The sequence below is a fragment of the Ursus arctos genome, unplaced genomic scaffold (assembly GCF_023065955.2).
Source record: "Ursus arctos isolate Adak ecotype North America unplaced genomic scaffold, UrsArc2.0 scaffold_4, whole genome shotgun sequence".
In the NCBI taxonomy this organism is placed as follows: domain Eukaryota; kingdom Metazoa; phylum Chordata; class Mammalia; order Carnivora; family Ursidae; genus Ursus; species Ursus arctos.
The window spans coordinates 42,624,623-42,641,063 of NW_026623056.1; the positions used below are offsets into that span (position 1 = coordinate 42,624,623).

Sequence of the window (16,441 nt, forward strand, 5' to 3'; positions counted from 1 at the left end):
GCATCCTTGTCGTGTTCCTGATCTTAAGGGAAAGGCTTCCAGCTTTTCCCCATTGAGAATAATATTTGCAGTAGGCTTTTCATAGATGGCTTTTATGAGATTGAGAAATGTACCTTCTATTCCTACACTCTGAAGGGTTTTAATCAGGAAAGGATGCTGTATTTTGTCCAATGCTTTTTCGGCATCGATTGAGAGGATCATATGGTTCCTGAGTCTTTTCTTGTTGATATGATGTATCACGCTGATTGATTTGCGAATATTGAACCACGCTTGCATCCCAGGTATGAATCCCACTTGATCGTGATGGATAATCCTTTTAATGTACTGTTGGATTCTATTAGCAAGTATCTTGTTGAGGATTTTGGCGTCCATATTCATTAGGGAAATCGGTCTGTAATTCTCCTTTTTGATGGGGTCTTTGCCTGGTTTGGGGATCAAGGTAATATTGGCCTCATAGAATGAGTTTGGTAGCTTTCCTTCTGTTTCTATTTTTTGAAATAGCTTTAGGAGAATAGGTATTATTTCTTCTTTGAATGTTTGGTAGAATTCCCCAGGAAAACCATCCGGGCCTGGAGTTTTGTTATTTGGAAGGTTGTTTATCACTGACTCAATCTCTTCATAATTAATTGGCCTGTTTAAGGAATCAATTTCTTCCGGTTTCAATCTTGGTAGTTTATAGGTTTCCAGGAAGGATTCCATCTCTTCCAGATTGCTTAGTTTATTGGCATATAGCTGTTGATAAAAATTTCTAATAATCCTTCCAATTTCAATGGTGCTCGTCGTGACCTCTCCTTTTTCATTCATAATTTTAATAATCTGGGTCCTTTCTCTTTTCTTTTGGATAAGTCTTGCCAGTGGTCTGTCAATTTTATTGATTCTCTCAAAGAACCAGCTTCTAGTCCTGTTGATCTGCTCTACTGTACTTCTGGTTTCTGCTTGATTGATTTCAGCTCTAATTTTGGTCAACTGCTTCCTCGTGCGTGGATTAGGCCTGTCCCTCTGTTGCTGTTCCAGCTTCTTGAGGTGAGAATATAAAAACTGCATTTTAGATTTTTCTATTCTTTTGAGTGAGGCTTGGATGGCTATGTATTTCCCCCTTAGGACTGCCTTTGCAGTATCCCATAGGTTTTGGACTGTTGTGTTTTCATTCTCATTGGTCTCCATAAATTGTTTAATTTGATTTTTGATTTCCTGGTTTATCGAGTCATTCCTGAGCAGGATGGTTCTTAGTCTCCAAGTGTTTGAGTTTCTTCCAAATTTTTCCTTGTGGTTGAGTTCCAATTTCAGAGCGTTGTGGTCTGAGAATATGCAGGGGATAATTTCAATCTTTTGGTATCGGTTGAGACCGGTTTTGTGTCCCAGAACATGGTCTATTCTTGAGAATGTTCCATGGGCATTAGAATAGAATGAGTATTCTTTGGTTCTGGGGTGTCGTGTTCTATATATATCTATGAGGTCCAACTCGTCGAGTATGGCATTCAAAGCCTTTGATTCTTTGCTTAGTTTTTGCCAGGGTGTTCTGTCTATTTCTGATAGTGGAGTGTTGAGGTCCCCTACTATTAATGTATTTTTATTTATATGTCTCTTTATTCTGGTTAAGAGTTGGCTTGTGTATCTTGCTGCTCCCCTGTTGGGGGCATATATATTTATAATTGTCATATCCACTTGTTGAATACTTCCCTTAAGAATAATATAGTGCCCTTCTGCGTCTCTAACTATAGTCTGTAGTTTAAAATCCAATTTATCTGATATGAGAATTGCTACCCCAGCTTTCTTTTGAGGTCCATTTGCGTGAAAGATGGTACTCCATCCCCTTACTCTCAGTCTGAATGCATCTTTGGGTTTGAAATGAGTCTCTTGTAGACAGCAAATGGATGGGTCATTTCTTTTTATCCAATCTGCAACCCTGTGGCGTTTTACGGGATGGTTCAAACCATTTACATTAAGACTGATTACTGAGAGATATGATTTTAATGTTGCCATGTTGCCAGTAAAGTCTTTGTTTGTATTGGCTGTGACTTTCTGTTCTGTATCACTCTTGGGGCCTTTTTACTTTTATAGAACCCCCCGTAATATCTCCTGTAGGGCTGGTTTCGTGGTTACAAAATTGGTTAGTGACTGGCGATTCTGAAATATCTTTATTTCTCCATCAATTCTGAAGGACAGCCTTGCTGGATAAAGGATCCTTGGCTGCATGTTTTTCTCTGAAAGAGCTTTAAATATGCTCCCCCAACCCTTTCTCTCATTCCAGGTCTGTGTAGACAGGTCTGACGTAATTCTGATGCTTTTGCCTTGGTACGTGAGAAATTTCTTTGCCCTGGCCGCTTTCAATACTGTATCCTTGCATCTAATATTTGCGAATTGCACTATGACGTGACGTGGCGTAGGTTTGTCATGGTTGAGCTTGGGAGGGGTCCTCTCTGCCTCTTGGACACGAATGTTTGTTTCCCTTGCTAGATTAGGGAAGTTTTCAGCTACAATTTGTTCAAATATCTCTTCTAGACCTCTGTTTTTCTCCACCCCCTCGGGGATGCCGATGATTCTAACATTGGATCGTTTCATTGAGTCAGTAATCTCCCGTAACCTACTTTCGTGGGCGTGGATTTTTTTAAGACCATCTTCTATTTTCATTTTTTCCTCTATTAACCCATCCTCCCATTCACTAACCCGTTCCTCTGCTTCTGCGACCCTGGCCGTCAGAGCCTCTAGTTTTGCCTGCATTTGGCTCATAGAATTTTTAATTTCTGTCAGATTCGCTCTCATTTCTGTCCTTAGGGATTCTATATTCTCAGTAACCTTTTCGTTAATAGTTTTTTCAATTCTACTCATCATTTTGACCATCGTTACTCTGAATTCCATTTCTGATAATTTGGTTACATCCATATCCATTATTTCTGTGGCAGAGGCCACAGACTCACTGTCTTTTCTTTGCTGGGGGGGGCTTCTCCTTCTTGTCATTCTGATGAGGAGAGGTTGCGGGGTTGTCCAGAGCCCAAATTGTTGACTGGGTCCCAGGCCGTGCCCCTTGTTTTATAGGGATCTTAGGGATGTGGGCTTCTTCTTTAAAGATTTTATTTATTTATTTATGTGGCAGCCAACCAGCGAGAGAGGGAACAGAAGCAGGGGAGTGGGAGAGGAAGAAGCAGGCTCCCAGCGGAGGAGCCCGATGAAGGACTCCTTTCTGGAACGCCGGGATCACGCCCTAAGCCGAAGGCAGGCGCTCAGTGACTGCACCACCCAGGCGCCTCGGGTTGTGGGCTTCTTGATTTTTCAGCCTGCCTTCTGGGGGAGGGGCCTGCCGCACCGATACTCAGGCAGCCCTGTTTGGGTAGAGTCTCCGCGTCCCCTCAATACTCAGCGCTGGAGATGTTCATTTGTAGAGATCCAGATGCATCTTCCTGTGTCTCAGGCTGGTTCCGTGGGTGTTCAGGCTGGTCTGGTACCTATCCAGCTCGACTCGGAGGACCGGCTGAAAACGGTGTCTCCTACTCCTCCGCCATCTTATATTAGAAATTTTTTAAATATAGTCTTTTTATTTTGTTTAAGTTTTATTTTTTAGTTAATAGACTTATCCTTTAGAACAGTTTTAAATTCCAAAAAATTGAGATAATTGTCTTTTAACTGAAAAACTTTTGCAAATATGTAAAGCAAGTTTTTTCCTTTAAATTAATTTAGTCCACATAGAAATATCATTTGTTTATTGAAAAAAAGGAAAAGCTCATACTCCCTTTCCTTTTCCAGCTCATACTATTTCTGTGATTAAATTCCAAATTGTAAGGTAATTATAAATAGAATAGCCATATCATACTTGATATTTTTATACATAGTAAATTTAATATGAAATAAACTTAAAATTATTTATCTTTTTTCTGTGAAGACCATATATAAAAATGATATTTGGTTCCATTTTATTTGCACTTATAGCTGTAGACAATGAAACCAGAGACTGTCTTCAGAATACATATAACCTGAACAGCGTGCTGGCAGGAGTGGTTTGTCGGAGCAGCGCTTGCCATAGTGATTCGGTGTTTTTGCAGGTATACACACCTAGACGGTACTCTTCACTTAATATTTGTTTTTCCTTCTCTATTTGCAGATCAAAGTGGACGGTATGTATTGTAAATTGCTAATTTATAGTGTATGTGCTGACATAATCCTGCATGAATAGGACAGTTCTCTCCATTAACAAATTTAAGAGCTGGTTAATCACACATGTACTACTATTTAAAAGTTTCTAGAGAAGGGAAGCTTATCCACATCTAGCATTATTTTTGAAGAAAAACAAATCTACCTTATAACGACTTTGACAGACTTATAAACACAGATGTCAACATTTTGAGATGTAAACTATTTGTATTAAAATCGCAAATTGAGTTGGCATCTAGTCCTAATCTGTTGAGGAAACATTCTACAAAAAATTAAAGCTATAGATTTAGTCTTGTTTAACATAGACTCAAAGCTCTCATACAGATATTTTGTTGAACCTAAAATGCCATCAGTTGCAAGAAAGGAAAACTTCACCGATTAAACTGGCATGCCGTTTTAAAAATGGCAAAATATGAAAAAATATATCTTAGAATTCATGGAATATGTATATGTTTTAGCCTGCATATATGTTTAAGGTAGTTAAGTGACCCAGGTTGATGACAAGATGCTCTGTTTAAGATAGATTTTATAGAAATGTGTGGAATCAGGAGATGAACCCTAAAATTCTTAGTAATCTTATTACTTTATGTTTAAAAAGCAGAACCATTTTAAGGAATAGAAAAGGTCTTGCTCTAAACTGCTTCCTGAAATGGTGACATGTTCAGAACATGCTTAGGAGTCCATGCTTGTAAGCATGCAGTATGTTTTTATACGTTTATATTCATTAATATTTTCTTATTCTCAGTGCATTCAGCTTCTGCAGAGATTAACATACAACGTCAAAATTTTCCATTCTGGTGCCAATATAGATGAGTTAATTACCTTCCTGATAGATCATATGTGAGTATGCAGCCAAACATGTAGCCAAATAATCTGTTGATTTATTTTTAAACTAAAACTATGTAATAGTCAGTTTTTCATAGATAGGATTTTCCAACTTTTTAAATTGAATGAGACTCCAATTCTTGTTTACTCCTTTTAGATGATTTCAGGGATCAAATGGTGTAAAGCAGCTTTAATTTTCATAACAAATTTATGAAATGAACAGAAAAAAACTATTGAAGCTGAAAATTTTATGCTTATGTTTAATCTTGATAGAATATACTGATGAGATAGCACATGGTCATTCTAACAATTACTTCCATATTTCTGTGCTATTATTTAGTTTCAAAATATGTAGTGAATGGTCAGTATTACTCAAAGCTTGACTGTCTTCACATGTTAATCATTTTTGCGTATAAAAAGTTTAAATATAAATTACTATAAAATAATTTAGAATGAACTTAATGCTTTTATCTTTTATTATCTTCCTTAAAACAACAGTCAGTCTTCTGAAGATGAGTTAACAATGCCTTGTCTAGGATTATTGGCAAATCTTTGTCGACACAATCTTTCTGTTCAAACATACATAAAGACTTTGGTGAGTTTTGCATAAAATCTTTCTTATTTGTTGTGAGTTCTGTGCTTAAAGAAAATTATATCCATGTTTTTCTTTAAAAAATTAACAAGAGTTCTCATGTCTCATCCAGCTGACTCATCAAAGTTAAGGAACAGATTGACACATAATTAACTTGAAGTATTCCAACCTTTGCACATGTTGTATTTAAGATGTTAAGTATTAATGAAAACGTTGAGTACCAAAAGTTTTCCTTCTTCATAGCATCCCATTATATCTATGCTAAATTATTTTGTGCTCAAAGAAAGGACATACATCACTGACAATCCCATTTACCTCAGATCTTGTATTTCCACAAAATCAGTGGCAACTCCACCAGAAAGATTCATGAATAAATGACTACAATGACTACTAGCACTTATAATGAGTGAAGGCATACAAATGAGGTTAACTGAACCACTGTTAGAAATATGTTAAATCAGGAAAGTTCATTGATTCTTTAAGGTACTTTGTGAAAAGTTCCCCTGCTGTGCAGTATCCAGTATTACCTGTTTCATTTCAAATTAAACAATATCTCATTTGTTCACATACTGGAGGTTCTTTGGAGGTGGAAGTTATCTTGAGCCATGGAAGTGTTTGAATAATCTCTTAAATTGATAAGGTTGTTTAATAAAAGTTTACCTACTCTGTGCAAGATACACTTTCTAAACCAAAATATAAAACTAATAATTTTTTATTCTAATTTATTTAAAAATTTTTTTCTTTCTCAGAATAATGTGAAATCTTTTTATCGAACTCTTATAAGCTTCCTGGCCCATAGTAGTTTAACTGTGGTTGTGTTTGCACTTTCGATATTATCCAGTTTGACATTAAATGAAGAGGTCGGGGAAAAGGTAAATATTTTCTTTATTATTTTTGAAAATAGTTCTGAAATGTATATTCTCTGATATTTTAAAAATCCTTAACTTTGTTAAGCTTTAGAATGGTGTCAACTTAAATTTGTTTGTATAATATCCTTTTCCTAATTTGTTTTTAAGCTGTTCCATGCTCGAAACATTCATCAAACTTTCCAGCTAATATTTAATATTCTCATAAACGGTGATGGCACATTAACTAGAAAGTATTCAGTTGATCTATTGATGGATCTCCTTAAGAATCCTAAAATTGCTGATTATCTTACCAGGTATGGCTCTCTGACAAATTTTAAGACTTGTTTTGTTTTTCTTTTCAATGAACCAATATATGTTTGTGATTAATAAAATTGCCTTTTCAGATTTGGTATACTTGGATTCTACTAATGAACAAGGGACTCAACTGAAATGTTGTAATGTGCTTTATTCCCATTCTTTTTGCTTTTCTGGCCTGAAATGTACAAGTATAAGAACGTGGGCGGGTGGGGAGGCATGTTTCAGTCTTTGTCTTAGATAAATAAGATTGTATCGCTTTCTAAAATGTACATATCTTGATTAATCTTTTCCAGCGCCAGATTTAAATCTTGAACATTACGGTTTTTGGAAAAACATTGTATAGGAACGTTCATGTCAGTATATATTTGTCTTTTCTTTTTTGCATAAAAATGAATAGCATTTTCTTCATTATGTGCCTCTGTTGTGTCATAAGGTAAAATGAGAGCATATGTTTATGTGCCCATTCTATCTCAGTGGCATTTCATGTGGTCATTTATCTTTTGAGATCAGTTAGCAACTGTTTTCCAAAGAATTCGTGGCCATTTAATAGCTTTTAATTTTTAGAGAGGGATGGGAAGAGTGAGAGGGTGGGGGGAGGGCAAAAGAATACTAAGCAGGCTCCACACCCAGCACAGAGCCCAAGGCAGGGTTGGATCTCAAAAGCGTGAGATCAGTATCTGAGTTGAAATCAAGAGTCAGACACTTAAACAACTGAGCCACACAGACACCCCTGGCCTTGTTGTATCTTAAGTGAAATTTTCCCAATGCTTCAGCCGTTTTGTGGTCATAGGTTAGGAAATTGTAGAAATTGCTTCAAAGAGTTCAATTAATCATTCACAAATGAGAAGACAATTATGGAACCCCTGTTGTGGTCAAATATTGGGGGAGGTGGGAGTGTTAGCAGAGACAGGAATTTGAAGACATATCCCCTAATCTTTGAGGAACATGGAATCCAGAGATTGTACAAAGACAGAGTCCCTAATTTTAAGGAACATAGAATCTAGACGTTAAAAAAAAACAAAACGCTAGGGCAAGGTTGACCACTACCCATGTGGTTAACTGATCTTTTACAGAACCAAGAAGCATTCACATTAGTAATGAAACAGAGTTGGAAAAAAGACAGGTGGGGACAAGGGGCCCCACCCTAAGAGGAGAGGATTTTACACCACTCTGAAAGGAGCCCTCCACCCTTTCCCACGTGATAGGTAGATGACAAGAATCTGATTGGGTGACAGGCTCATGGAGGATTAATCAAATTAAAACTGCCCACCAACAAGCCCATAAAAACCCTGAGACTTAGAAACTCCGGTGGCAACTCTCGCAGGTCCCCTCCCTCTTCGAGAGCTTTGTACTATCATTGAATACACTTTGCTTTGAGGTCACTCTTCATCTGATCTACCTCTTCATTCTTCGAAGCAGCGGGACCAAGGCCTACGGGCAGTAAAGGAAAAGAAATCCCACAACATTAGCATTTCATTTTTTTTTTTTTCTTAAGCATAGGTGGGTAAGAAAATGTTCTTCCAGAGTGCCCTTCTTTTACTTGTCCTCCCTTTATCTGTTCTAAGAGTCCTCCCAATATACTCTCATGTAACACCCATTCTGACCACCAAATATTTGTTTAACAACTCTAAGGAAACAGGATATACCTCTGCAGGACCAAAGTATAATCTGATTTAGCATTAGTAAGTGGTTGCTTAATCACTTCTTCTGTAAATCTCTCAGTTCCATTATCTGTTTTCTTTTTATATAGCCTAGAATTCCAGAATCACCTCTGGAAAGGAAGTTAGATTTAATCGTGTTGTCTTCTTGTTTATTTGCTATGCCATTTAGCAAAATATTCCTGAATCTGTTCCAAAGTCTAATTTAATGTCTGGGTTCCTAATCAAAACCTGAGAAAATCACACTTCATGAATTTGTATTCTTATATTCACTACCTCTAACTTTATCTGGGCAGCACTTCTCACATTTATTCCCAGCTTTCTTTCACATTTCCTATAGTAGCCCTTTCAAATATTTACTATGCTCTTGCCACTTTTCACTCCAAAGATGATCTTATCTTTGTTTCACAGGAAAAAAAACCAAAGAACAAAACTGAATCCCATCTGATCAGAGTTCTTTCGAATTTTTGCTCTTAAACCAAGTTACTTGTGTTTATACCAGTTCTTAGTGTCATTTTGTTTTGCTCATAAACACATTCCTTTATTCTATGCATTAAATCTCATTCTGTCCTATTTTTTCAACAGTACCCTTTGTTTCTTCAATGTCTCCCATTCCATTGACTCCCTTCACTTATATTTGACTTTCAGTGTTTCCCTCAGCCATATGTCCATTCTAAAATCCGTGATTTCCCATTGCATTCGAGGTAAACAAATTCTCAGTATAGCCCTCTAAAATCTGGTCTCTGGGAACCTCTCAGCCCTGTTTCTTTACATTTTCTTAGGTACTTTTGTCTAATCACTTCAGACAGTAAATAGAATCTCTAACTTGCTAGAAATGCCTTTTGTGTATCCATGTGCTATTCCCTCTGAAGTACTTCTGCTGGAAAGCTGGAATACTTTCTCCTGTGTATGTCTAATTCCCATTTATTTTATAAGACTCAAGTGTGGGGAAACCTCATCTGATCAGGCCTGCCACACCAAATCTGAATTCCATATTCATCCTCCTAGCATTCTATATATTTCTCCATGATAGTGTTGTATTTTACATTGTATAATAGTCTATGTTTCTGCCTTCCTTCTTAGACTGTTAGCTCTCTCATAGAGCATCGTTCTCCCAAACACAGGATGCACTAGTCACATAGACAATAATGTGGGTGGTATCTCTAGTAGCTCTTAGAGTTCTGTAACACAGGGCCCTGTGCCTTACTTCTGTATATGCAGAGCTTGATATAAAGCCTAGCTGTTGTAAGTGCTTTATAAATAAATAGCTGCCTGATTTATTAGTCTATTTCATGTCCTTTGAATTTTTACAAACTGAGCATAGCTTTTAAAAAAAAGCAATCGAAGTACTGAAAGTTTCAAGGATTTATTTATTGCCACATGAATCATTGTTTTTTCACTGTTCAATAAATAACGGAGCCAATTTATGTATATCGTAGTGGTGGAATGTTTCAAATTTTAAGTATAAATTTTGCAAAGACTGTTCTATATTAGAAGCTCAAAATAAATAGATGAAAGAAAATACACTTAAATTTTATATTTATTTTGTATATAAATTCTTTTTGATGTATCAATTTCATAATTATCATTTGATGTATATTTTTATTTTAAACTTAGGTATGAGCACTTTTCCCCATGTCTCAATCAAGTATTAGGTCTTCTTAATGGAAAGGATCCTGATTCTTCTTCAAAGGTGTGTAAAAACATGACTTTTTGTTTTAAACTTTTGAAAACTAATATGCAGAAAAATCTTAAGTGTGCAGCTCTCTGAATTTTTACAAACTGAACACAGTCATATAACCATTATCTAGATCAGATAATATAGCATTACCAATACTCTAGAACCTTTCTCAAATCTTCATTCACTGGTACTAAATAAAAATTGTTTCACAGTGCCTGATGAATATATGTATACCGTGACACAGCAGTTCCACTCCTAAACCACATAGCAAGGACAAACATGTCCGTAAGCTCATCAAAAGACATGTAGAAAATGTTAAATAGAAAATGCAGTTTTAAAAATGATACTATTTTCTGATTTTTAAAAATGTCGGATGCTTAGAGGATAAATACAACAAAACACATACAAAGTCTCTACTCTGAAATTACAAAACATTGAGAGGTGTAAAAGATCTAAATAATACAGATATACCAAGTTCATAGATTAGAAGAGTTTCAAAATCATGGCAGATTTTAGTGTTTTTTTTGTGTTTACATTTGTTCTGGTGTATGTGGACATTGGAAAAGTCTAAAAATAACTAGTGCTATCCTGAAAAAAATGAACAAAGTTGGAGGACTTCTAATACTACCTGATACCAAGACTTACTCTAAAGCTGCAATAATTAAAACAGGGCAGTATTGTCATAAGGATAGACAGCTAGCCCTCTGAAACAGTACAGTTTAAACAGAGTACATAAAATATGGTCTCCTGATTGATAACAGTGCAATTTTAAAAGTATGGTCATTTCAATAAATGGTACTGGGTCAATTGAATATCTATATGGGAAAAAACTGAATTTTATTTCCTACCTCATATCAAATGTGAAAATTAGTTCCAGAAAGATTGTAGATCTACAAGTGAAAGGTAAACAGTGAACTTATAGAAGAAATGCCTAGCAGAATATCTTTACAGCCTTGGAATAGACAAAGATCTTCTTAAATAGGAAACAAAAGTACCAACTACACAGGAAAAAAGTTAAGTTGTACTGTATTAAAATTTAAAAGCTTCTGTTCACAAAAAGACCGCCAGTAACCACAGCGGAAAGGCAACCCACAGCATGGGAAAAGGTATCTACAATACATATATCTAACAAAGGACTCTGATCTAAAATATATTTATTTATTTTATATATATTTAAGAACACGTATATATAAATCAAAGAAACACTGAATCCAGTAGATAATCTGAACAACAACAAAAAGAATTGGTCAATAAATATGAAATGGCTGTTCAACTATATTAATCTACAAGGAAATGTAAGTTTAAATGATAATGTGATGCTACTATGTGCCTACCAGGTCGTTAAAATTTTAAAAAAGAGCATCAAATATAGATGAGAATATAAAAAACCCATAAGGTTGTAGTACACATGGGCTGAAAATTGGCACAACCACTTATGAAAAAGAGATTATCTGGAAATTTTGGACACATTTGTAGAGTATGAGCCAGCAATTTCACTCTTAAGTGTTTACCCCAAATAATCAAATATGTACGTTCACCAGAAGACGTGTATAACTGTACTACTCCTATTAGGCAGGAACTGAAAACAATCCAAATGCCGTCAACAGTGAAATGGGCAGATAAATTGTGATGCGTCTATACATTAGAGTACTACACAGCAATTAGGATGAGTAAAGTGCAACTGTGTGCAATAGTATGGATGGATTTCACTAACCTAATGCTAAGGTGAAGAAGTCAGATGGAAGGAAGGATATATACTGTAAGAGTCTTTTTATATATAAAGTTCCATGTGACTTGTTTTATATAAACTGGCAAGCTGATTAAAAAATTTATCTGGAAATGCAAAGATCCAAGAATAGCTAAGATAAAATTAATCTACAGTGTCAGAAATCTGATGGAGAGGAGTGATTGAGGCATTCATTGTCTGGGAGGGAATACAAGGGATTTTAGGAGTTTTGGTAGAATTCTCTTCATCTGGTTGCTAGTTACACAGGTATGTTCACTTTGGAAAAACCATCCACCTTTGTAATAGTGATTGATTAGTTTATTTCTGTACATTATACTTAAAAAGTGTATGTATATGAATGAGAAGGTATTTTCTTATACGGGTATAATATGTCTCTGGTAAGAGAAAAGAGAAACTAATAACATTGCTTGCCTTCAGGGAGTATGGCTAGAGATCAGGCTGCTTTGTTTGGCCATGGAACCAAGTAATTGCATTACCTATTCAAAAATAAGTACTATAATTTATATTTGAAAAAATTAATCAAAGATTATCATTTGTTACATAGTAAATGCTAATGGGCTGAATTCTATTAAAATCAGATGCTATCAAGTTGATCAAAACACAAATCCCAATTATATGTCATTTATAAAAATACAGATAAAGGTAGAAAATAAGTGGATAGGCAAAGAGATGCCAATATTTTTTTTTTAATGATAGGTTGGCAGTATATGAAATGAGGTAAAATTTAATTTAGCTAATAAGTATGTTGGTGTAAGATGTTATGTGATGTTATAAAGGCCCAATTTATAAGGTAAAGAACTGAGGTAGAATAGAGGCGCTAACAGGTATAATGTCAACAGTGTGCAAACAATGTGGAAATAGCCATACTTAAGGTTTTAAAGCTTGGGAATACCACTTTTCAGTATTATCCTAAAGTATGCTTTATAGGAATTCTCAAATCCCAGCATGATAGTAAGTGTTGGTGGTTTCTAATTTTATTTTTTAATTTTTTTTCATTATGAAAACAAAACATATCTGTGCTTTGGGGAAAAAAAAGTACTATAGAAAGCATATGATATTAGTGGAATTTGCCCTCCTTTCTTTGGCTCTAACAGTCCTCCTTCCTAGGAGTAACTACCATTAACAAATTTCTTTGTAACCTTATGGTACCTAATCCCACATTTTGAAAAATATTACTGAAAGAAAAATTGGAAGCTGTCTTTAATTTTTGTTTTAGAGTATCTTCTTTAAAAATGTGTCATTTTCAGCTTCATCACTTGGTTGCTTTGTACATTAAAGGCCAATGAAATTGACATTTAACGAAGACTTTATATTGCACAGGTTTTAGAATTACTTCTTGCCTTCTGTTCAGTGACTCAGCTGCGCCACGTGCTCACTCAGATGATATTTGAACAGTCTCCATCTGGCAACACCATTCTGGGAAGCCGTTCTAAATGTTTAGAACCTACTGTGTCTCTACTTCGTTGGTCAAGCCAACCTCTGGATGGGTCAGAAAACTGTTCTATTTTAGCCTTGGAGTTGTTCAAGGAAATATTTGAGGTAATATAATGATAGACAAATTGACTTTTCCATTTAATGATTCTTAGTGAACAGTTTACTTTCAAACACATCCACAATGATCATCATTGTTTATACACTTTAGGAAACTTTTTAGCAAACTTCCTTTCATTCAGCTACTGAATTTCTTTTTTGGGGCAAAGTCAGGAACGTTGGCGTTTTCTTTTTCTGCACTGAATAGCTTATGTATACTCCTTTCAGTGCAATAAGTAAAGGTATTAGCTGAGATTTGTACAGCTTGTTGTTGTCTGCTTGTACTTCTTGCAGTAGTCACATTCTGTTTCTCCATCTTGGTAGATACTGTCTACTGTCTTTATTAGCCTACTGAGTGGATTAATATAGGAACGTTGGATTCAGTCACTAAGATGGAGTGGAATATGCCAGACACTGGTAGGCACTTAGGATACAAAAATTCTTTCCCTAGAGGCCATTACATTGTGGTAGATCTTACTATCTAGGTCATTTAGCGTTCTCTACTGTTGTCCCTGGTTTTATACCCATTCTGCCTACCACAGTATCTTCTTAGAGTATTTCCCCTCATGACTGGATCCTATGCACAAACAAAAATGTATATGAGTGATAAAATACATTCGTCAAAGATGATGCACAAATCACTCTTTCTGTTTTATGTTGGTCTTGACTGTTAATCAGTTTTAGCATTTAAAAAACTCGTCAAGATTCTTGGTGGGAATTATTCATGGTTGTAAAGTATTAAGACCAGTGGTGGTTATTTAATTATTGTAATTCCACTTAGCAAATTCAGGATACTTGTTTTCAAATCATGGACACAGTCAATTGGAAAGTCTGGTTTGCTTTTGAATAGCTTAAAACCTTATTGTTCCATATAAGAAAAAAGTCATCATAGCCATCAAAACTGGATAAAAGAGTAGATTTTAAATAGGAGACACAGGTCAATTAAATATTGAAGTAATTATAAGAGATTTGATAAGAATGTTGCAGCTTGGTGATGACTTTGTCTGTGCTCTGTATTCCATCTTAATTTTTCATCATTGGTGGGGGTTAATTCTCCAGGACATTGTAGATACTGCTAACTGTTCCTCAGCTGACCGTTTTGTGACCCTTCTGTTGCCTACAATCCTTGATCAACTTCAGTTCACAGAACAAAATCTAGATGAAGCCTTATTAAAAAAAAAATGTGAAAGAATGGTCAAGGCCACTGAAGTTTTGTTAAATATCCTTTACTATTAAAACATGGAAACTATGGGGCGCCTGGGTGGCTCAGTCGTTAAGCGTCTGCCTTTGGCTCAGGGTGTGATCCTGGCAATCTGGGATCGAGCCCCACATCAGGCTTCTCGGCTGGGAGCCTGCTTCTTCCTCTCCCACTACCCCTGCTTGTGTTCCCTCTCTCGCTGGCTGTCTCTCTCTCTCTGTCAAATAAATAAATAAAATCTTAAAAAAAAAAAAAAAACATGGAAACTAACCACTCGTTTTTGTCTAGCATTACCTTTACTGCATTTTTATCTTTATTGGTAATTTTGTCACTTCCATGTTTATCTATCCAGAATTATTGAATTGGGATTTAAACTATGAACTAATTCTCAATGGGGAGTCTATAAAGGAGTTGTCTAGACTTCCTTCCCTTATTTTTCTGTGTAAAATTTTTAAACTAAAGAATATTTTCAGAATGTTTTTTAAACTTGATTTGGACACTTTTACCTCAATTTGAGATTAGGAGGTACAATCTAAAATAACAGCTGGGTTACTCTCTAATGCTAATTGCTGTCTCTGGATGATTTGTGGTGCCATCTTTGGCTTCGTGTATCAGAGAATAAGCAAAAATTGGTAGAGTCATTAGTATTTTAGCTTATATTATAATTTTTACTGAAAATTAAATCCTCTAGAAATGTTTTAATAAAGATGATATCACACTAGATTATAAAAAAAGACAAATATTATCAAGACACATTCATTCATTACAAAAAAAGAAAACCTTGAGTGCAATTAGTGTCACCACCTAACTTCTGTATTCAGATTTTCTTAGGTCTTTTCTTGTGTTAGCTTTTTCTTTTAGATCAGTTGATTCTAAGTCTTTATGAAGCCCAAGTCCCATCTTTAAAATATTTCATTAATGTGTTTTTATTACTATCAGCAAGGAGCCATTATATCTCAACCAGATCTTTTATATTTATCTGGTCAATTTTCCTTGTATCTCAGCAACAAGAATTTGCTCAACTTCGTCCTGCCCTAGAGCAAATTCCACATCTGTTTACTCTCTTCTTGGAGTTGCTGCTCCTTAATTTTCCTCTTCCCTACAGCAGGGATTCTCAGTCCTGATTATGTATTAGAATTACCTGGAGAACATTTTAAAAATCCTGACACCTGAACCTTACTTCCAGCAATTCTAATTTAATTGGAGTAATGCGAAACCCTGGTGTAGGGGGAAGGGGGAGGGAGGAGATTGTGATTGATCAAACTACCCCTGTGATTCTAACATGTAGCCAAAGTTGAAAACCACTGTTGTAGAGACACATTATTTTGCTTGGTTGTAGAGATATCTGTAATATATGCAGGCCTCAGAATTGGTACCATTTTGAGCCAAATTTGACTCTTTTTTAATGATATTCAAATTAACTTATAATATTACAAAATAGGAAAAAAAATACTTCCCTTAGTTCAGCAAATACTGAACCATTGTAGTAACCTGCTAACAAAATACTAACATCCAGCAGAATAACAGACGTGGTGTCAGTCCCATCTCTTGCCACTTACCAATCACTTAAATGCTCTGAGCTCTAGTTTCCTAATCTGTCATTGAGCTAATGTAACAATGACTATATGGGAGTGCAGTGACAAGATAATTTGTATGAAATCACTCTAAATACTATAAAGCGTTATACAAATATAAGGGGTTTTTTGAGAATTTTTTGTTTGTATTCCTTAACAAAACTTACCTCTGTGTGGAGATGATACTCTAAAAATGCATGTTGCAAAAATTCTGACTACTATCAAATGTACCACTCTGATAGAACAACAATTTACGTATGGCAAGATTGACCTGGGCTTTGGAACGAAGGTAGCAGATTCTGAATTGTGGTGAGTATGTGAAAT

The 16,441-nt window shown here is 35.5% G+C and overlaps 1 protein-coding gene across 2 annotated transcripts in view; it reads left to right on the forward strand.

Moving 5' to 3' along the window:
• The window catches only part of CIP2A (cellular inhibitor of PP2A), a 45,392-nt gene that overhangs the window by 8,359 nt on the left and 20,592 nt on the right, over positions 1-16,441 (forward strand). For both annotated transcript variants that reach the window (XM_026492888.4, XM_057306563.1), the window contains 9 exons: positions 3,925-4,037; positions 4,892-4,986; positions 5,470-5,566; positions 6,313-6,435; positions 6,580-6,725; positions 10,005-10,080; positions 13,136-13,354; positions 14,405-14,564; positions 16,285-16,426. In XM_026492888.4, coding sequence (XP_026348673.1) covers positions 3,925-4,037; positions 4,892-4,986; positions 5,470-5,566; positions 6,313-6,435; positions 6,580-6,725; positions 10,005-10,080; positions 13,136-13,354; positions 14,405-14,564; positions 16,285-16,426 — 1,171 coding nt within the window. The remainder of the gene's footprint in view (positions 1-3,924; positions 4,038-4,891; positions 4,987-5,469; positions 5,567-6,312; positions 6,436-6,579; positions 6,726-10,004; positions 10,081-13,135; positions 13,355-14,404; positions 14,565-16,284; positions 16,427-16,441) is intronic.